The sequence below is a fragment of the Pteronotus mesoamericanus genome, unplaced genomic scaffold, assembly GCF_021234165.1.
Source record: "Pteronotus mesoamericanus isolate MK-2021 breed Mesoamerican mustached bat unplaced genomic scaffold, CSHL_Meso_final contig_163, whole genome shotgun sequence".
NCBI lineage: Eukaryota > Metazoa > Chordata > Mammalia > Chiroptera > Mormoopidae > Pteronotus > Pteronotus mesoamericanus.
Genome location: NW_026555064.1, coordinates 6,933,573 through 6,956,623, shown reverse-complemented (window position 1 = coordinate 6,956,623; position 23,051 = coordinate 6,933,573). Strand labels below are relative to the sequence as shown.

The 23,051-nt window shown below is 42.6% G+C and overlaps 1 protein-coding gene across 1 annotated transcript in view; it reads left to right on the top strand.

Moving 5' to 3' along the window:
- SMAD1 (SMAD family member 1) overlaps positions 1-7,124 on the top strand; it is a 61,985-nt gene extending 54,861 nt beyond the window's left edge. Inside the window, exons 6-7 of the mRNA XM_054562790.1 lie at positions 2,829-3,085; positions 6,193-7,124. Of these exons, the coding sequence (XP_054418765.1) occupies positions 2,829-3,085; positions 6,193-6,336 (401 nt within the window). The 3' untranslated portion in view covers positions 6,337-7,124. The remainder of the gene's footprint in view (positions 1-2,828; positions 3,086-6,192) is intronic.
- The last annotated feature ends 15,927 nt before the right edge of the window (positions 7,125-23,051 follow it).

The window sequence follows — 23,051 nt, the reverse complement described above, 5'->3', positions numbered from 1 at the left end:
CATTGTACTCTGGGATGTTTCTATTGAAAATTGGGAAGAAGATAAGAATTCTGGGAATGCTGTTACTTAAAATTGTTCCAGATGCTTTGACTATTGTAGAATTACAGATAATGGAAATAAGCCAAAATGATCATTATTTGCAGATGATAGGATTCATTAATTGGTTGCTAATCTTCTTGGGATAGATTTTTGGGGAGAGGGAGGGAGATTCTTGAAGTGAAATCAGTAGGTCATAAGCTCTTGATCTGTTTTGCTAAATTACTTTCCAGGAAGCTTTAATTAATTTCCATGGGGCCCAGAAGTTTACGAGTGTCTTTCCTCCTTTGTCCACGTCAGCACTTCTTATGGTCATTGTGTCAATTCAAATGATGCGGTGGTTTATCTAGAAACCTCCAATGTTCTATTTTTGGAGATTATATATCGATTTCTTTAATCTAGCAATAACCCGTTAGAAAATACATGAGAGGGGAAAATTACATTCCCAATAACAACAGAAAATATAAAAGTTTTGGAAAAAATCTGAATCAGCAATATATGAGATTTACATAAAGAAAACCAAATTTTACTGCAAGAGAAAGAAAATTTGAATGAATAAATGGGCAATCTGTGTTCCTTAAAGAGAAGGCCTAATATTGTAAGAGCATTTTGAGAATATTCATCCTTCCTAATTTAATTTATAGTTTTAAATGATCCATGACAGAATCGCAACATAATGGTTTTTTGAAAGTTGAAAAATGTATTCTGAAGATTATAAACAAGTGAAAATAGCTAAATTTTTTTTAATGGAAGAGTAAAGAAAATGGACTTGATGTTAGGGTTAATAAAACATTATGCAGCTACAATTAAATCAGTGTGTAGACAAAACAGTAGAATAAATTAAACTCAGACTATACTGCATTTTAAAGTTTAATGTATGTTAAGTGAAGCATAACAGATCAGTAGAGCATTCTTCTAATGGTTCTGCAGCACCGAAGCCAGCTTTGGGGTGGGGCTGCAGAGAGGACCCCTGACCTCACGCCATATATGGAAACAGATTAATGAGTAGAAATTTTTTTTTTTTTAAGGCAAGCTATTAAAAAGCCAGAAGAAAACCTATTTGATCAGAGAGGTAGGAACTTTCTAAGCATATAAAGCAACAGGAAAGATCACAAGAGATTTGACTACTTAAAGACTTTGGACTTCAGTAGGTTAAAAAAATACATGAACAAAATTAAAAGACAAAGGACTAATGGGGAAACAAATAAATTATATGTGCAATTCACAAAAAATAAAAACACTAGCACCCCAGTGGGACAAATAGGTAAGTAATATGAACAGTGAATTCAGAAGAGAAACACAGATGGCTAATAAACATATGAAATCATCACTCCAGCCGCACGTGCAAATTAAAACAATATTGTTTTTCAACTCTTAATTAGGAAAGTTTTGTTTTTGTTTTGAACTCAGACTCAATACTGGCATGGATGATATGCAAAAGGCACCACAGACTACTGGTGAGGAGGGTGTAAATTGATAGAAGCATTCTGGAAAGTCATTTGGCAAAGTGAATCAAAAGTGTTCGATCCAGTGATTTAACTTCCAGGAATCTCTGCTAAGGATATTATCAAAAATGATCCAGAGACATTTATCATGGCATTGTTATAGTAGCTCAAAACTAGTGTGAGCACAATGGTCCAGTAATGGGAGAATTGTCAAATAAATGGTTGTATCCATACGGTTGTGTAGATATTTTAAATGTTTGCAAAGAAAGTTTAATGATACTCAAAACCTAATACAGTGTGTCAAACTGTAAACAATTCTTGCCTCTAGGTCACCGAAGAAATGAAAATATTTTCTGCTTTATACTTTGTTTTACTTCCTAAATTTCCTAAATTGAAAATTCCTCATTTTTATGATGAAGAAGAAACAAACACAACGTGCACTCTTAAATTGTTTTCTCTACATCAGACAGAAAAAGGAGCTTTTTGTTCCAGCAGCTATTTGTTACAGAAGTCTTAGCCACAGTGTGTACATGTAAACACAACACACAATATTTTGTATGAGAGAGTAGTTTTTCTATTGAATAAACCACGCAAGAGTTACCTGAAAGGTAGATAGATCATTTAAAGTCAAATGTGATGGGACTCTTTGTTGGGTGGCCTGTAATAATCTTCCTGAATGGTATGGGGCTTTGTCAGAATGCCCCCCCTTTCCTTTTTGGGGTAAGATTAACTTCCTACACTCCTGGCAGGCTGGATCTCACAGGAAAAAGTTTGGAGCAGATGGTAGTTCAGTGAGATCAGATTCCACACAGTATGAATTATTTTTCTAGTTTCTTTTTTCCCCTGGACCTTACATCTTGCAGCTCTCAGCAATACTTCCTCCACCTGTGGCTTCCTAGTTCTTTATGTCTCTCGACCCTCCCTTCTCCTACCCTAAAAGTTTTCAAACAGCTTAGCTGCACAATAAATGCAAGCGAGCTCTGTGATAAATGCTTGCAGGATCCATCCCATAATAAAGTCCAGGTTTATTGTGCTGTATTGTAAAGTGGGAATATGCTTTTAATCCATGGCCAAAGAGGGCATTAAACCCTTAGCAGAATGAAATTGCTGCACTTTGTTACTGATTTTTAAGCAACTTTGTTAGATTATTTTCTAGAAATTTAGACATGCACATTGACATATGGACCGTATGTTAACTAATACAGTTAACTAAGATTCTGCCAGTTGCATAAGACTTGGAGACTACCTACCAATCTAATTAGTCAAAGTTTCAGTCCATGTAAATTCCTATATTGAAGCAGCTCTGCACCACGGTAATGACTGAGTCTGTGCTTCGTCTGCCCGCAGGAGTGCACCTTTATTACGTCGGAGGGGAGGTGTATGCCGAGTGCCTCAGCGACAGCAGCATCTTTGTGCAGAGTCGGAACTGCAACTACCACCACGGATTTCACCCCACTACTGTTTGCAAAATACCAAGTGGGTGCAGTCTGAAAATTTTTAATAACCAAGAGTTTGCCCAGCTATTGGCCCAGTCTGTGAACCACGGCTTCGAGACCGTCTATGAGCTCACAAAAATGTGTACCATACGCATGAGCTTTGTGAAGGTGAGCGAGCTCTCGTCCTCTGGCCAGGGTTTAACACGCCTATGCTGTGCTTTCTCTCAATATAGAAATCGGTATCTTCTTGATTATGTGTCCACAGAAGCAAACTTCTGCTTATTATCTAGGCATTTTTAAACCTAAGGATGTCAGTTATTAGGAGAATACGGCAGGTCCTTGAATAATGTCATTTCATTCAGTGTCATTGTGTTATGACACTGACAAGATACCATAGAGACTCAACTCTTGTTTACCCCAATTAACCTGTGATAAATTTGGTTTAGTTATATGTCATGTCTCAGACTTAAAGTCTCAGACCGCTCAGTGAGGACTTATGTATCATTGGAATATACAGGTGTGTGTTAAATGTCAGTAGTAGCAGGCTTTAGCAGCTCTTCTTATTCGGATGGCATTATTCAGCTATTGGCAGTATGTTATGTATTTGCGATACATAGTTTAAACACATGGTTGTCTTATGAGAGCAATTCAATAAACATTCCCCCCTCTCTTTTCTTTCCATTCTGTGTTTTTAGTACTTTCATGATGAAAACAGCTCTTGCTTTTGTTTCAACAATAAGCAAGTAATCTTTTCGTAAAACTGAAAGTTCATCACACTGGGGTTCACTTTCAATTGGTTGGGTTTTTTTAGCGGTTCCAGTAAACCCTATGATTTCCTTGTAATTCAAAAGTTATTAAGGCCTTTGCCCAAAGATAAATAGATACCTTAGTTGTTCTTGTAAGGTTTGAGGAGGGGAAGATTAAAAACATTGCTCACAATAATTGATCTCTTCGCTGCCTCTTTTACCTTCGCAAAATAAAAATATTTTAAGACGCCACTGAAATGTAAAAAAATTTAAACATCTGATTCGATTTCCTGAGTCAGTAGCTTATTCTAGTGAGTGGCTGACTTGTCACTGAATTCTCAAAGATAAATTTGTATCCTCTGTGTCCTTGAGAAACAAAATTAATTATATATTTGGGCGAGGCAACCACCTTTCATGTTCTCCCCCTCAGAAGCTCACCTAACTTGTTGTTCAACCTGTTTTGTAATGTATTTATTACAGAGGGCAATTTGGGAACCTGACTTTGTTCATCATCCTTTAGATCACAGATATCCTTCCTGGAATATCTTCCCCCCACCCCCTACTTCTTTGAGTGTTACCAGCAGATTTTCAACGTGTCCTCTTGTTGTTTTTCTCAAAACATAATTCTGTAGCTCTTCATTGCTGAGTTGGGTACCTTTTTAAGTATTAAAGGAGGTTTTTGCCTTTTGAAGACGTCTGCCTGTACGCTTTGTACCTGTGAAACTACAAAGACCTTTCTCATCTATTATTGACACTTATATTGAATTTGATTTAGCATTTTGGCTAAAACGAATTTTAAAATGAGGACAGTGACTAGCCAGCAGTGTTTTGTGTTTGCTGTTTTTATTGCTGTGGAGGAAAGAATCCCTCTTGAGAGGAGGAGATCAGGTTCCAGTTCAGTCTGCTGTGTGAACTGTGTGGTAAGGCTTAGGGACTTTATATCTGATCTTCATGTTCCTCATCTTTAAAGTGGGCGGATGGAGTCGAGGATTGTGGCAGTCATTGCTAAGGTCCCTTGATTACTGAAGGACCACACTAGAAGAATTTATGACTCTCTTGTTCAATCGGCTTTTTCCTCAAACTCATTTCCTGTCGATCACCCAATCAACTTTAATTATTTTTCTTTTACACATTTTTAAATAATTTACTTTTACACATATAAAAACAACCTTTACACTAATTAGAAGTGTTTATAACACAAGGATATGCATTAAGAATATATTAGATTTCATTCATTCAACAAATATTTTGACCAGTATTCCAGAGAATTAATACAAAGATGAAGAAGCACCTAACGTTTCTAGCTTCCGATGCTTGTGGCCTAGTAAATGTTGAATTATAATGTGGCAAGTGCTGGAATGGAGAATTATACATGATATAATGGACATAGCTGAGAAGCTGCATTTGGAGAGTTAAGGATAAGCAAATCTTGTTTTAAAACTCCTGCTGACATGATAAAGGGCAGCTGCTTATCATACATTAGCAACAAAACAGTTACACAACATTGTTCTTTATTATCCTAAGGACAGCGCACCTTGCCCTCTCACACTTAGCATCTTGAGGAAATGATATTGAACATTTAACTCATACTAATAGCCAGTCTTGCACTATTTTTAAGATGATCATTTTTGAACTTTAACATAAAATAGGCATTTTGTAAATTATTCGCCTAGTAAACTCCCCATACCTGAAAAATCCAAGTCAGTTCAGATGAACAGGTGTTTCTCTAGAGCTTCTGTTTTGTCCCGGTCATTGAAGATCAACAAGATCCGGCCCCCGCCTTCAAAGAAACAACCCAGTCATCTCTCCTGAAGCAAGGGTTGATCAGAACTCCTTATTCCATTGCCCACCACACCAGTGAGTTATTCATCTTTGCAATAAATAGCAAAATTGCTTTTCTGCAAAACGACTTTCTTCTTTGCAACCTTAGCGTCCAGATTCAGTAATCCTGAAGCTGTTTGGCAAGCTATGTTCTTGTACAAAAGAATAATGGAATCTATTGATTCAAGGCAGTGATTGAGTGTCAATAACGGCTTTTGGATATGTGCACGTTCTGGCCAGTTTTGTTTGGAGATTAAAAGCTCGAGAGCTCTGTCTATAGGAAGACCCTCAGTGGCTGAATAGGGGGAAAACAGAATGTTCCTTGTCTCATATGCCTTTTCCCTTATTTTTTTGATGATAAAATGAGAATTTAATAGTATCTATCACAATACTATAAGTAACATGATGCAAATGAAAGTAAAAGTTAAAAGTTGTCTTTATTAAAACATCCTTATAATGCATTTTAAAACTTCCATTCCCCAAGACCAAGATTTACTAATCCGGGACCCATGGCTGGGCTTTGGGGGAACTGTGGACACACCCATTCCCTGAAAGCTCCTGCCAAACTGTGTGCACGTTTGCGTGGCCCAGCATTTGTCTTGTAGAATGCATCCATATCCTCATGTCTGATTATGTGAGCTCTTTTTACTTAATAAGATTAACCACTGAGTTAAGCAAGCTTAATGACCTCCAACATATTGTTTCTAGGGTTGGGGAGCAGAGTACCACCGCCAAGATGTTACTAGCACCCCCTGCTGGATTGAGATCCATCTGCACGGCCCCCTCCAGTGGCTGGATAAAGTTCTCACTCAGATGGGTTCGCCTCATAATCCTATTTCATCTGTGTCTTAAGCGGTCTCAGGCTTCTGCCTCTTGAAAACTATTGAGCCTTGCATGTACTTGAAGGATGGATGAGTCAGACACGACTGAGAACTGACAAAGGAGCCTCGATAATACTTGACTTCTGTGACCAACCGTTGGATTCAGAAATTTAAAAACAAAACAAAACAAAAAAAAAAAACAACCTTGGTAACATACTGTTGATATCAAGAATCTGTTTAGTTTACATTGTAACATTCTGTTGTTAAAATCACCTAAAATGCATACTTTTAGCAGGACTTTGTGTATAGTTAAAGGAGAGATGGCCAAGCCAGGGACGAATTATCTATTGGAAAAACGGTCCTAAGAGATTCTTTTGTGTTTGGCACTTTAAGGTCATCGTTCAGCAGAAGTTTAGCATTAATAGTCTTTCTGAAGTGTGTTTTTATCAGGTTTAGAGCCCACGGAGTCTTCTTTTCATGGGTTTTCATAATATTTTAAAACTTTGTTTAGTAACGGTTTTTGTTTGTTTTTTTAAGTAAAAGTTAATCTTGATGATATACATAGTAATCTTTCTAAAACTGTATGCTGACCATACTGCTGTCAGAATAATGTTAGGCATATGCTCTTTGCTAAATATATATGTACAGAATATTTGGAAGTTAAGGATTGATTAGACTAGTGGGGTTAGGAGTGCTGGAGGGGGTGGGGGCGAGGGGAACGACAACTGCAGATGTAGAATATACTGTAAAAATTCAGTTTGTTGCTTCAGAGAAACAAACTGATGTCTGAGTTTTGCTGTGTTTCAATTTTTTTAGAGATTTTTATCCTCCTTTTTTTTTTTTTTTTTTTTTTTTTTTTTTGGCATCTTCTGTTTCATTCGCTCCAAAAAGCAGTTATGCAGCTGGTTAATTCATGTAACTGTGAGAGCAAATGGATAATTCCTGCTATTCTGAAATTGACTGCAAAAACGTTTCAATACCAATTGTATGGAGTGCTTGAATTTAATAAGCAGTTTTTATGGAGTTTACAATACAGAAATAGGCTTTAATTTTCAAGTGAATTGTTTGCCAAACTTAGTAACTCTGTTAAATATTTGGAGGATTTAAAGAACATCCCTGTTTAAATCCATTTCAAACTTTTTAAATTTTTTGTACTATGTTTGGTTTTATTTTTCTTCTGCTAATCTTTTATATTCACTTACGCTCTCGTACACTGAGTACTTTTATTCCAAAACTAGTGGGTTTTCTCTACTGGAAATTTTAAATAAACCTGTCATTATTGCTTACTTTGATTAAAAATGTGTCGTTTCCTTTCTTCACACAGTAGATTTTACAGTCTATTAGCCTTACTGCTCTTTTGAAGGATTTAGATGAGATGCAAAGGTGATTGTGTAAGGCTGTCATATTGGGGGAGGAATGGGAACTAAAATGGCATTAAGTCAAGATGATTATAGCACGTCCTCAAATAACATCCTTTTTTTCAACATCACTTTGTTATAATGTTGATGCAATGCTGTAGGAACTTAACTCTTGTGTATTTCAATTAAACTGGTAAAATTAATCCGCTAAAATTGGTCTGCTTATATACCGTTTTGCTTGAAGTCACAGGACTTACTGACCTTAAGTGAGGACTTATACTTCTGCAGTCTCCCGGCCTGGGATCCTCTCCCATCCAGAGTTTGCCCACAAAGGATGAGGATTGGAGGAGACTTAGGTTTTTCTTTGGCCAAATAGATGCCACTCTTTCTCCTGTGCATTTTTATGCCTCTTCCCCAGAGTTACTGCCAGCCCCTCTGATTCCCCAAACTGTGGATCAGCAGAAATGTCTACCACGTCTTGCTGTCTCCAAAAACACATTCATGCAAACGGGGATAACCATGAACATAACACGTATGTTATAATGCAAATTCATGCGTGGCTTCATTGGGGCACTCAGCTTCTGTGAACCTCTGTTTCCACCTCTGTAAAGTGGAGATAATGCTGTGTTCTCACCGCAAAGCTGAGGTGAGTTATCTACTGGAAGAGAAATATGTGTGAAAATACCTTGGAGACATCACTGCCATGTACGTATAGAGGCCACTGTTTGCTCAAACCCTTGCCTGTACTCTGTTTTCCCACTTACCGGCGGCTACATCCTTCTAGTACAGGTGATCCAGTTCGATAATGGTGATTGGTAATTACAATAAAAGAAGAAGATCAATAAATTAAAATGATTGGCCTTCAACAATGAGGTGTCACTGGAAATTGTCTAAAAATAAAGAGCTCAGGTCAGGATTTCTCACCCTTTTCCTAGTAAATAGCTACATTTTGCCTGATGGGAGAGTTACATGAGTTGTTAATATGCCAATGTAGGAATGCTTGTAGCTTGCAGATCTACCAGGTAAAGCCCCAAGAAGGTTGAGTAGACTGAAACCTACTAGATTGGGGCCTTAAGAGCCTGCAGCATCGTGCATAAATAAGCCCTTTATGCTCAAGTGCAATTATTTGTATATTTGGTAAAATCTTACTGAAGACCATTGTCATCAGTCATAGGAGGCTATCAAGTCTCTTGGAAGTTTTCAACTAAAGGAGGAATGAAAAGGTCAAAACAACTGTTTGGATTTCTAGGAAGGAAAAAAACAATGCAAGCTGGTTCCGACAAAACAGAGCAATGTGGGCTATTTCATAGTAGATGTATTATCAGCTATTAAAAGGACAGGAGGATTAGAAGTGGAGGGTTCTGGAGCTACTACAGGCTCACTCCATCAATTTGTAGCATTTGACCTACAGTGAGTTTCTTTTCTGCACCTGTTTTTTCATCTGTAAAACCAGAGGCAATAAATACTATCTCATGAGATAATCCTATGTAGATCATTTCTATAGATAACTTTCTTCTAATCAAAATAATACTGCTTACTAAAGATTTTTCAAGTCCAAGAAAAACAAGAAAGAAAAGTCACCGATACTAACCCTTGATAATTAAATCTATCCTTGAACTAGATGATTATGACAACTTAGCACAGATACCCAGCATGCTGTAGGAAATTCAGGTCTAAAGGTTAGTCTTAGCTCCGTTTGTTAAGCAGTTGTTGGCACCAATTCTGTGCCAGCCGCAATGCGAGGTGATAAAAACGATGAGATCCTCAGACCCGCCCTTGAGGAGGAGAGGAGAGACGGTGGCATGCCGCTGAGTCAGCAAGGGTGTGGATCGGACTGGGAACTGGACCAGGAGAGTCAGAAGACTTCTCAGAGGAGACGGTGCCTCTGAGCTAAGTGCTTGTGCGCTAAGTGGGAGTTTTATAGGCAAGGATGGGAAGGGGAGTGTGTCCCAGGCAGAATGGGGATGAGCCCGGCACATTTGGGAACAGGAATGCTCCGTGTGCCTGGAATGTAGGGCACGCAGTGATGATGGTAAGTGAAAGAGTGGACAGGAGGGAAGGGGCCAGGCCATTAAAGATCTTGTGTATATTATACTAAGGAATGGGTTTTTTCCCCCCTAGTACTTTGGGTCCTAAATATCTCAGAAATGGTTGCAATCACTCAGGGATCAGACATTCTAGGGTCCAGGAGAGAACCATATGTACAAGGAGCAAAGAGCAGGTAACAAAGTAGGAAAGAAACAAGCCGAACAGAGTGTCAACAAGGAGGGCTTGATGTACAAGGTGACTCGTACAGGATTGGAAAGGAGGAGGATTTGAAAAGGGTTTTACACATGGCCCTTAGGACATCTTTGGTGGCCTTAGAAGTTTTGGGGAGTGGCGCATAGTGCCACATGGTGAGGGTTCGAGAGTCTGGGCTGATAAAGTAGAAGCAATGAGCACTTGATTCTAGAAAAGTTTACTGGGGAGAAGGAGACCAGGAGCATGGACCGTGGTCGCTGGAGAGAGGGGTGGGTGGACGGGAGGCTGTGTCAGAACCAAGAGCTGTAAGAGGAGGCATGTGCCTGTGTAGGTTGCCCACTAACAGGGCTGAGGCTGGGCCAAAGGACAATGGAAAGGTCGAAACCATTGCTGTGAAGACAGAAGTCAACTAGCAACAAGTTTGGACATTGTGGTGAGCAACAACAACCCGGCTGATGTTGGGTGGCGTGCCCTCAAAGCAGATCCAAGCTACGTGGCTTGATGAAGGCTCTGAGATTTGAGGACAGGATCGGAGAAAAGGGGTATGAAATTCCTGGAGCTGAGGGTTGCCAACACAGTTCCAGGGGAACTCTAAGGGGCTAATGACCATCATTGGAATGGAGGTCTATGTGGTCCAGGCTAAGATGTGAACTAGGGACAAGAAGCCAAACAGGAGTTGGAGGGAGCTGAGAGGAGAGCAAAGGGTGCCCTCAGTGTAAATGACCCCAGCCTTCTCTTGTTCCTTCACTCACAGAAGTTTTGGATTCTCAGAGACAATGAATCCTGAGCCAAGGCCCTCCAGGAAGGGCGCTGATATGGGGTACAGGTGCGACGGGTATCACTGGAGGAGAGAACATCAAGGAACCAAGAAGTAGGCTGCAAGGAGTTGTGGTTTTGTCCATCATCCCATCACCAGATGGTGCCCAACCCATGGCAGACACTCCGTAAAGAGTGAAGGACTGATGTGGTCTGGCAGCATGGACGCTGGAGTCACCTAGGGTGGTGCAGAAGGCCCTGGACGGTTGCAGTGGAATTGGGCAAGGGAGGACCAGAGGCACAGTGGGGAAGAAACAAACCATCAAGAACCCAGGACTGAACATGCCTGAAAAGGAGGACGCACGGGAAAGGAAGCCAGAGAGAGTCAGGAACCTCTCTCAGTCCACCCTGCAGCCGGGAAAGGAGCTATTTGAAAGGTGAAGAGCTTCCTTCTCCCAGCGCTTGGTGGAGACGGGTGTCATACCAGGGCTCTGCTTGTCATAGACATTGATTTTACATCATCGATGTTAAAGATTCTCTGTGCCTGGGGTTTGGGGAGGATTTCTGAAGAATTTCTAGCTCGGGACATAGTGGTTGTGATGCAGTTCGATAGAGCAGGAGCTCAGGAAAGAGGACTCAGAGCTGGGAGAAGAGAACGAGGTTGGTGAACAACCTGACAGACTGCCCAGACTCCCGAGCATTTTCTTTCTCATATTTCAGGGAATGCACTGGTAGCTTTCCCAGATCCCACCATGTCGGTAATAATGTCCATACTGGCAGCTGCAGAGTAGCCACAGGAATATAAAGTACAACGTAGGGAATATACTCAGGAACATTATAACCACGTATGGTGCCAGGTGGGTACTAGACTTCCCGGTGGATCAGATTGTAAATTATATAAATGCCTAATTAGTACACTGTCCATCTGAAACTAATAGTATTGCATGTCAGCTGTAATTGGAAAATAAAATTTGAAAAAAATAATGTCAGTCCTAGGTACATACCCAGCAAGCAGAATGAGTGACAGGCAGGGAGAACGCCGGAGAGAAAGGCAGAGCAGGGACACAGCCATCTGAGCTGCTCTGGGATCTACGGGCAGACCCTCCTCTCCCCAAGGCACACAGAATTCTCACAGCAGGTGGAGAAGAGCAAATTGCTGAGAAGCTGCTTGCCCACAGCCAGCTCCAGGGACATTTGGGTATTTTCTGGGTTGATACAAACCAACCGAGTCACTGAGAAACAGTAGGCTCTCCTTAACAGAATAGGATTCATGCACAGCCAGCCTTGGGTCTGCAGCATTTTCTTACACTAGCACACTTAACTAAAAAGAAATAATTTGCCAAGTGCTTTGCCAATTATTGTACCACATTTACATTTCATTACTACGAGGTTTCCCCCAACACAGGAGATGGACTGTTGGCTTCAGTGTTAATTGGTTCCCGTGTTACAAATACATTTCTTGTTCAGGGAGAATTGGGGGCTTTACAAATTTTACGCAGTTTACTGAAAGGTCCACTTTTTATTGAGTCTGGTGACTGTAACAGGTACAGCTTTATAATTCTTAAGTGGGTTTTAAGGCAGTTGTCCCCAAAGAGGGTGCTCTAGGGAACCTCAGGCCTGCAGTTTCCAAGCACTGAGACTGAAAACCTTGGGCAGATCCGAGAGCTCCACGCTAGCAGCTGCGAGGCCATAGTTACAGTTAAAAGCTTGGGAGTGACTTCTCTAAGGAATACTTCGTAAAAAGCAAACAATTTGTAAATTCCCCCTTTGATCCGAAAAGAAGTAAAAGTAACACAGCTCCCTTGATCCCTAAACATAGAGTAAGTTCTGAAAGGGAAAATTATAGAAGAGAGAAACTGAAAATTGAGTGGCTGTGACCCTTTAGAACTAGATACACCCTGTGAGACCATGAACATTTCCTCTTTCCCGTGGCCTTGGATCAGAAGAGACTAGCGACTGGAGTCACCTCTGCCATATTTCCATGCCAAGCAGCTGTGATAGCTACGAGTCTGGGTACGTGTTATCAGATTTGCTTTTGATGCTGGCTTCCCCACTCCTAGCTGTGCCATCTGACGCAAGTGAATTTATGTCTGAGCTTTAGGCTCCTCCGTAAAGTGGGAAAATACCATCACAGTCTTGCAGGTTATGCGATGGTGTGATGCACACTAAATACTCATCACAGAGCCAGGCACACCATAAGCACTTAATAGTGACTTTGCTATAATGAGGATGACTGAGAGAGCTTTATAAATACAGGCCTCATGAGCTTTCACTAAATGGAGGTGGCAGAGTTTTCAGTATCTTTGGGATACAGTAGATGATTAGAAATTCAGTAAGAACTTTTTTAAAATCCCCACAACAATGATAAGCATTCTACCATAATAAAGAAAAATGCAATGAGTTCTGGCAGGGATGGGGAAGGGTGTCCAGTGTGCAGCATAGCAAATGTCAATGAAACATAAATCTTAGCCATTTTTCCATGATGCTTCCAAGAGTCCCATCTGTGGCTTCTTGACTGAAGAATCTTGATGGAACTATATTGCAAGTTTTATCCCATTTACTAAGTAATTGTGCTTTTCAGGGTGCTTATAAATGTTGATTTCTCCCTAAGCCACCTCTAATTTACAGGCCAGCTGCCCATTAGGACATCTCTTAGCCTTGTGTCTCCAGCATTAAAATAACACCTTTATCCCTCGTTCCACCCTGGGTTACTCGACCTCGGATGTGCGCCACAGCTGATGGCAGCCCGGCCTGACGCCCGACGCCGGGCCGCTACACCCCCGAGGACCGGCCTCTTCTCCAGTTCCCGCTTCCACGCACGCTGACCTTCCTCTGCGGAAGGGACACCCACTGGAAATCCTCGGGCAGCGTATGCCTTTGCCGCAACGGTAGCTATTGTCTTTCTGTGTGATTCCACATTCCAAATTCTTGTTTATCCCTTTGTAGGCAAGGATTTCCTTTGGTCGAGTAATTTTCTCCCCTCTGGCCGGGACATGGAAAGCTCCTGTCTGCATCAGACACTTCGGGAAGTGTCTGATGTCTAACTGGGTGGCCTGGCGGCCGCGCTGCCCTGGGCGTCTGCCTAAATACACAGCAGGGTCTCCCACCGCCAGTCACCATATATTAATAACGCAATTGTATCTAGCAAAAGACATTAACTCACATCCTTACCAATTTTCCTACACCACCCCTGCACTTGACTAAATATATTTAGAAACTTCAATTAGCATAGGTCCTTTTGAGAGGAAGGAGACAAGAAAAGCCAATTTAACCTTTATAGGATACATAATTCTACTTCAGCAGAAGGCATTAAATGTAATACCACTAAGAAATGTCTCTGAAGCTAATCCCCATATGAGAGTGAAACGCTTTAAAATTTGAACCATCAGGACGCCAACCCCTACTTGGCCATAAAAAAAGGTGGCCTGAGAGGGTGTTATACTAAGTGAAAAAAGTCAGGCAGAGGAGGACAAGTGCCCTATGATTTCACTTATATGTGCAATTCAAAGAACAATATAAATGAACACACGAAACAGAAACAGACTCACAGATACAGAGGACAGACTGAGGGTTGCCAGGAGCGGGTGGGGCTGGGGGACTGGGTGAAAGAGGTGAAGGGATTAGGGAGTGCAGCTTGGTAGTTACAGAATAGCCATGGGGACAGAAAGCACAGCACAGGGAACAGAGTCACTGACATTGTCATGGCTCCGTATGGGGCCAGGCGGGGACTGGGAGCATCAGCGGGGACTTTGTCAAGCACATGACTGTCTAGCCGCCATGCTGTACACCTGAAACGAGTACAAAATAATGCTGAATGTAAACTGTAAGTGAAAAATAAAATTAAAAAAAATGCCAATGCCAATGGTCGTGGCATGGATCTATCTTCACAGTGGGTGGAGGGTTTCTATATACATTCCAGACTCTTGCGTCTGTCTTTCAGGAGACTGGGAGCAAGAAGACGCACAGGAAACCGAGCCAAAGACCTGTGTCTGAAGCCTGGCCCCCGAATTCCTGCCCCGATGGTCTCTGTGATGTTCCCCAGTTCCCTGGAGGCCTGATGTTCTCTCTGTAAAATGGGAGCCATGGTCTTCAACTATGTTGTGAAGATTAGGAACCATTATGAAAAGTGCTACTTGTCATACCTGTCACCTGAGTCGGTGCCCACTGAACAATAGTTGCAATTACGATGTTTGGTTAAGCTGGCATGGTGAGTTTTTTTTTATTTATCTATGTCTATTGGAAATTCATCATAACTGCCTTCAAATCCAAAAACATTAAAGCTGTGTGGTATGAAACTTATACCTCAATAAAGCTGTAAAAAAGAGAGTTTTAAAGTTTAGAAAATGGAATGTATCAAATTCCCTTAGAAAATAAGAAAGTGATTTTTCAACTGAAAAATCTCAGTGCCTATTCGGAAGGTGGCCGATAAAAGTTGGCTACGAGACTCCGCCAGTCGTTTTTCTTGAGCGCACTACCTGGCCTGGCCTTAATCCAAACAGCAATCACTACCTTTGCATCTTACAAGTGTTGTGATGGCCATGCTCTCCACATTGGGAAATAATTTGAAATTTATGAAAAAGTACATCTTCATGCTTTGACAAATGACTACAATTAGTTCCAAAATGTTGGTTCATAAGCCAAAAGCAGCATCATTGATCATTAACCATTCCCATTAAAACGAATGCACAAACTTCAGTGTTTCTCTGAATGGAGCAATGACTGCGGTGGGTCACCCAGTGGCGTGGAAAGCCTGCTGGCCCTCCCCTGCCGCCTCCTCGCTTCCAGTGCCCGCTCTCATGAGGTGCCCCCTCATTCTGCAACCCATGGGAAGAAGGAATGAATACGGGGAGGCCAGGTCAAGCATCTTGGTGATAATAAGTGAAAAACACCTGTAATTCTGGACCATGTAAAGCTGTGAAGTTTTGTATGAGGAAATAAAATGTTTTGGTGTTTGAACCCACGTGGTGGCACGCATGGCCCCCATATGCAACATTTCGGAGACTGTAGACTAGCGCTGACTGAAGGCAGCATTCACGACATTTGACAAGCTCTTCTTTTCCCATTAGGTGCGGCATGTCTTGCTTAAGTACATTTGTGGGCATTTGGGGCTGCAGAACAGCTCATATAAAGGGTATCTTGCTCAAACTGGGGTGAAAAATAAAAATCATAATGAAAGGTCAGCTGACCCCCAGCAAACGTTGGTTACTAAAAAGCAAATTATAAGCATCAAAAACTGGCATATAAGCATAGAGGTGGGATGAGGAAAACCTTTTATCAAGAGGGTGTACAGAGAGAGACGTGCAGAGAGTTAATTCGGCTGCCTCCACCCTCCCGCACCTCCAATGTGTCCTCTGCCAGGGGCGTCCAACCTTTTGGCATCTCTGGGCCACACTGGAAGAAGAGCTGTCCTGGGCCACACATTAAATACATTGCAACATGTAAAAACAACAACAACAACAACAAAACAAAACAAATCTCACAATGTTTTAAGTAAATTTTCAATTTTGTGTTGGGCTGCATTCATCGCCATCTTGAGCCGTATGTGACCCAAGGGCCACAAGCTGGACACTCCCGCTACTCTCTCTTCCTAAAATACCGTCATGTTTCTACACCCTGATGAAAATCCCTCAGTGAGTCCTTGTCCGCTTCCATGACACATGAAATACTGAGGTCAATGACGTGCCATTTCCTCGCAGGGCATGTGGCGATCCTTCATAGCCTGCCTCTTCCTGCCTCCTAGTGGGTCTCCACACAGGCCCCAAGCTCCAGTCACGCTGGAAAACGCGTCATCCTTACCTGCGGCGATCGCTTGCTCTCACACGTCCTCTGCCTGAGAGTCCTTCCCCTGCTGCCTAGAAAACTCTAACTCATCATCAAAAACACCGGAGGCACCCTCTTTTCTGGGTAGCCTCCTATTGTCTGCCCCAGGCAGCGCTTCCGTAGCACTCGCGACATGTCCCCGTTTTAAGCCATAGACACTCCTGGTCTAATTTTCTCATTCTAGTCCTTCCCTCCACCAGCTGCTCTTTATCACAGGACTGTATCTCATTTATCTCAGGATCCGCAGCACCACTCGCCAGCCTGGAGAGGAACAGACACTCAGAAAAACGCTTGTCTGAAGGAAAGAATGAGTTCACCTAAAGCTTCATAGCTTTTCTTGCTGGGATACCTGATATCCCAGATACTGCTACGTTAACTATCATGTTGTTTTTTTAGAGTTGGAAGCGATTCGCTTTTTTCACAGGGAATGTGAGATCAGAACTTCTTTTCTTTGCACTCATAGGTTCCACTTCTTCGTTTAGTAAATGCACAGGAAATACGTGGAGGCAGGGAAAATGTACATATGTTAAATTCAACAAGGGTCGTCGGGGTATCTGTGGCCATAACGCTGCAATGGGGTTCCTGGGAGGGGGGGATGTGACCCAGCCTGGTTTGCCACCAAGCTGAGGCGGCCTGACAGCAGTCCCAGAGGAGAGAGCTTGAGGGAGCAGGGCGGTCATGTAGCGCGGGGGCCCTCAGAAGGTCGATGGGCGGGCTTTAGGGGTGGGGGTGGGGCTTGAGTCCCTGAAATTGCACATAAACTGTTGCATGTGTGTACTGGGACGTTCTCCCGGGGTGGGGGATGGACCCATAGCTTTTGTTAAATTCTCAAAGCCAACTGAGACCAATAAAAGTCAAGACTAGCCCAGCACTTGGGTGATTCAGCACCCCCAGCGCCACAGCTGTGTCCAGCACCCTGTTCCCGGGGACCGACCCACTGCTGGCCACGCTGCCATCCCATCAGAGAAGACTGATGCTTCTGGCAGTTTCCTCAGAAAGACTTCTTAAGCTGATGGCAGTATTCTGTGGGTCCTAAATTAAATGTCATAGCCAAGGGCACCACTTTAGAACTGGGGGTATGTAATATGCTGAATGCATTGATCTCTGTCTTACACCAGGCTACATAACTACTATGATGAAGGACTATTTGGTACTTTTCATTTTTATCGTCACACACACTTCGGAGACACTTTTAAATTTTGTTTCAATGTGTATTACAGTTCAGAATGTAAGTTTTATAATAAAAGTACCGAGCTGTGTTAGAACTTTTAAAATTACAGTTTTATGGGTTCTTTGTATCTAAAATTGTCATGACTTGCTTTAGTTACAGATGAGCCAAGCTCTTGAACTCTTTCAAAGGGGTTACGTACTTTGTTACTTTGTTACTGTCAGAAACAACGGGAGTCCCCAGGAAAATTCTTGTTTCGACTCTGTTTTCATGCTCTTCGAAAGCGAGGCTTCCAGGCCCTTTGGTTCAGAATCGCGAAAAGGAGGCTGTGCGTGTTTCCCATGGAATGCGTCCCTCTTCCGTTGCTGCCTTTGGTGCAATTGCTGACAAACGTGACGGCGATGGCCTATCGCCCAGGATCCAGGACCGCTTCCTCGGCTTTTCAAGAATCCTGAGGGGAACGGGAGGGTCTTCCCAGGCTGCGCACTGAAAACTTGGAATTGTTGCTGAAGAAGTCCCACCCAGAGTGCTCAGTGCCAGGTGGCAGGAGGGAGCAAAGCTCCCGGTTGCAGGGAGCTCGATGACACAGACCACTGTCGTTGGGAGACTGCTCGCAGGGGTGTGGGGGGAGGGGGGTCAGGAAGGAGGGGTGTGTGTTGGGGTGGGGAAATCTGTCCTCCCTCGGGTTTCCTAAAGAAGGCTAGATAGTACAGAGTAAGAAAGGCCAGAAGGAAGAAGTAAAGTGTTAGCGTTGTGTATGCAGGAGGGACGAGTGCTCGTACCAGCAAATGCAGGACAGAACCCAGCAGAGCAGGACAGGCCATGAAAGAGGCATGAAAGCCCAGGTCAGAGGCAAAGCAACCAACACCGGGCAGGAGAGAACAAGGGGACAGATCAGAGCTGGAGGCAACATGAGGAACAGGAAGACTGAGAGGAGCAGCCAGCTCTCTGCTGCCTGCCTCCGGGTCCCCGCTTCCTCACTGAACCCTCCTCGGCCCCCGCCCTGCGCCTCCACCTGCAAAGATACCCGAGGCACTCCCTGCCCTGCGGTCTCCAAGCTCCTCTGGGAAGCATGTTCCTCCAGCTTCCAACCATTCCCGTGTGAGGGCATTTGTTCAGCAAACGTTTACTGAGAACGGCAAGAGTCATGATCCCATCCAGCCGTGATGCAGGGCTGCCAGGAAACGGCAACGAGGAAGCGAACCTGGGACAGTTCCAGCAGGAGCCTTAATCACCTGCCGTGTGTGGTTACATTCAAACAGCGCTGGGGTCACTGGCCAAACGGCCCCCTTTCCCCAGGTTCCTCCTCATGGCAAACGAGTTGCTATTTCATCTGAAGTGACCGTGTGTGTGAGTGGACAAAAGGTAGGTGGCCCGAGACACCAAGCAATCGGAGCCATGCCCTGTGATGTCAGGAGTCAGCTGTTATGTTACTACGTTATTCTTGACCTGTTCTCTACTATTCTTCCCCAGTCTCCAAGCCAGCTGTGTGCACCGCCATGCTGAACATTGGCCCCCAAACCCCGACCTTGGGGGCTTCACTGAGAACACAAGCAGCAGACTGGGCGGTGATCCTGGATTCCCACTGCAGGTAATACGATTCCTACAGCGCTCTCTTTTGTCTAGCTTTCATGTCTTACCTATCTCGCAGGGCCCTTTGTTCTTGTTTAAAATTTTTGTTTACAAATGCAACTGTTTACATTTTTTCTAAAGGCAGCATGCACATGAATAATTAACAATCAAGAAGTATGGAAGGTCTTATAATTGCAAAGCAGAAGTCTTGGACCCTGCTCTCCCCTTTCTTATTTTTGCTGCCCTGAGGCAACCGTTGTTATATCTGTTGTTGTTTTTTGTTTTGGGGGGTTTTGATTTATTTGTTTTTGTTTTCGGTTGTCATATCCAGAGCTATCAATAACAAGTTTCTGCTTCTATTTCTTGATTTATCGATTTTAGACCTCGTTTATTGATTCCTTCCTGTGATGGAGGATTTAGCGAACTTCTGTGGCTCCCACATGCCCTTCTCGCCTCTTCCCTGTGATTCTTGTTTCTGTTAGTGTGCCCTCAACTCCTCCCAGCCTTGTCCCCTGAACCTCTATTTGCACAATGTCAAAGCTGATGGCATTTACACCATGTTCCTTAGACAGAGTCAAGTCTCCTATGACTGGCCCACAGGTTGGTTCTAAGTATTTCAGGTCCATATACAGCACTTACATGATCATAAATATGTAAATAGTATGCACATAGAGCCAAGGGTTGAGTTCAGCTCACCCACCCTCCTCTGTGGTTCTACTATCACATCTGTGCCCCTCAGTGGAAGACGATTCTCGAATCAAGTTCAAATGCATTATCCTGTTGTATGTTCTACCATGTAATCCATGTAACATATAATTTTAGTTTGCTTTTTATGTGGATCATAATTTCCTGATAATGGGATTTTTTTTTGTTTTTTCTTGTACTTCCTGATTCCTTTTCTTTCATCTGCATGTAATGAGTTTTTTGGTATGTCTACTTGCTTGGCTAGAGTTCTGGTCCTAAACTCTCATTTAGGTGTTGCTATAAAGGGATTTCGAAGATTTATTCATTAGAGTCCTTAATCAACTGATTCTAAGGAAGGCAGATTAAAGTGGGTGGGCTGAAGTTTCCCTCAAAGTAAAAGGAGAAATTCCACCTGTAGATTACAGCCTCAGCCTGCGGGTTCAAGCCCGCCATGATTTCCCTTTCTGATAACCCCACCTGTGGACTTCGGACTAGCTGAGCCGGGCCCCAGAATCAGGAGAGCCAATTCCTGTATCAATCAATCGTTCTCTCTATCTATCCATCCACCTATCTATCTTCTGTCATCTCTAACTGGTTCTGATTTTCTCCTTCGACCCCTCTGTTCCTTTATCACATCTTCAACTTTTGTCAACCAATTGTCTTCATCATACCCTGAGGCTTTATTTTTTTCCTGGCACTCTCCCTCACAGAGCTGTTCCCCTCCCTCTGCAACCCACAGAAGTCACTCTCCAGGCCTGAACTGACACCTGCCCAGGGTTTTACCTTCACCACTTTCATAGGTGGAACTTATCTTCCCTGGGTTCCGTATCATCCTCTTTGTTGGTTTGAGTCCCCATTTTGTTGAAGTGCAGCTAAAAGTTACTTCCTTTAAGAAAAAAATGAAGGTTAACGTTGAGATAATGTTTTACGTTTTGCTGTCCCTGTCGATGGACAGTTTGGGTGCCGAACTCACAGGTAACGTTGCTCTCCTTTGGGTGCTACTGAGGCAGGGAGTGGAGACATGACTGACAGGATTGGGGGGGGCGCCTCCCAGGGGTCACTGAAAAAGGCTCGAGGACAGAGGTCTCTCTTTCACGATATAGTCCTTTCTGCCTGGGACACAGTTGTCCTGCCGCAGGATGTGACCCTCAACCCCTTGGGTCTCCGAGGACCTTTGCCAGAGGAACGTAATTACAAATAGGGCTTGGGAGGCGCATGGAAACACGTAGGTAGCATCGTCTGTGGGAAAGAAGGGCGTTCTCTATAGATTTTAATTGGAAAACCAAATTCCTTTCCTGGAAGAGGTTATGAGCTTTCCCCGTTTTCTATATTAAACGTTGCGCTTCAGCTGCTGACCACCATTTATAGTCCACAGTGCACAGGGAGGTGGCAATCGATGCATAAAATAAACACGTGAGTGGCTAACAGGTGTCGCTAGAAATTAGAATCGTTTTTCAAGATTCAGCTAAGAACTATATATATTACTGGCAAATATGGTAGCCGACACACATAACCTTGATCAGCTGTGGCTACATTTAAGAGTCAAAATGCAGCTGGGGAGGGATTAGGAAGGGCTGACCAAATCCTTTTTTAAAAATTGCATTAAAGTGCAACACAGAAGAGAGAAAATTAATGAAGGCTCCAGTGAATTTCCTGAACCTACAAAGTCTGTGCCAATAGTTCCGGACTACATTTTAATATTATACATGCATATTTACAAATACTGAATTTTTAGCCATTAAGAATTACACTGTGGATGAATATTTGTTGGCAAGGGAAAAAGTTTGTGGTAGACCGTTAACTTGAAATTAGATTGAAATAAACAATGTGTGCTGAATGGTCTCTTTGTAGTAAGTAAATGTGTATATATTTATAGTAAAAAGAGAGCTGAATTGATACCTACAAGTTGCTAACAGTGATTACCCCTAGGCAGTAGGGTCATGGGCATTTAATTTTATTGTTTTGGCTGATCTATGTTTCCCAATTTTTCTTCAATAAGATTGCATTACTTTTCTAATTTAAAAAAAAAACAACACAATATATGTTCATTTGAACAGACTGTCACAAAAAGTGTTAGGATCATTTGATAGCCACCAAGGCACTGATAACCCGCAGTGATCACATAAAACACAGGTGAGAAGCAAAGAAATAGCAATAAAAAGGATTCCTTTAATTCTGATACCAATTTCAATTTGTGGGGTTTCCCCACCACCACCTAGCAATTCTCTGATGCCAGCTGGATGTCCTATAATATAACTCCATTCCGACACTGCCCTCAAGATGGACTAAGATCCCACAGGTTAAGGGCTCAGTCTCTCCAGACTGTTCCCCACCCTCATCTGCCTAAACTCTATTCTACCCTTTGTCTCTATGAAGCTGATTATTCTAGGTAATTCATATAAATATTTGTCCTTTTGTGACAGGCTTATTTCACTTAGCATAACATTTCCCAGGTTCCTCCAAAACAAAATAGTTTTTTAAAAAAGATTTAATTATTTTCAGAGAGAGAAGAAGGGAGGGAGAAAGAGAGGGAGAGAAACATCAATTGGTTGCCTCTCCAATGCCACCAACTGGGGACCTGGCCTACAACCCAGGCACACGCCCTGGCCAGGAATCAAACTGGTGACCCCTTGGTTCACAGGCTGGCGCTCATTCCACTGAGCCATACCAGCCAGGGCAATTTGTAATTAATAATAGTCATTAATACTTCATATCAGTGAAAGGGGTAATACTATTTGCAATCTTCCACCAAGGTCCTGTAACCTTCTAAGGACAGCTTGAGGCACAGGTAAGGGCTCACACCTTACTTTTCTTTCCTTACTCAATTTCTACTGAAATAGAAAGTCCTCGTCATGATTACTGGTCATCAGGGTTGGCAAAGTTGTTCAGAACTCTGTCTGATAATTCTAAATATATGGCTCAAATGTGTACCCAGTTCTCTCTCAGCACTAAGTCCGGCACTAGAATAAAATAGATATGCCACAATACATGGAATGTTCTCTGTTTCAACCTCAAAGATGATGGTAAGTGGAGTTCTATTTCACTTTGATTTCATCTGGTTCTGGAAAGTGTTTCTCTAGTGTTGGAGACAGCATTTGGATTAATTTCTTCTGTTTATTTATTTTTTGGGATATAACATATAAGTAT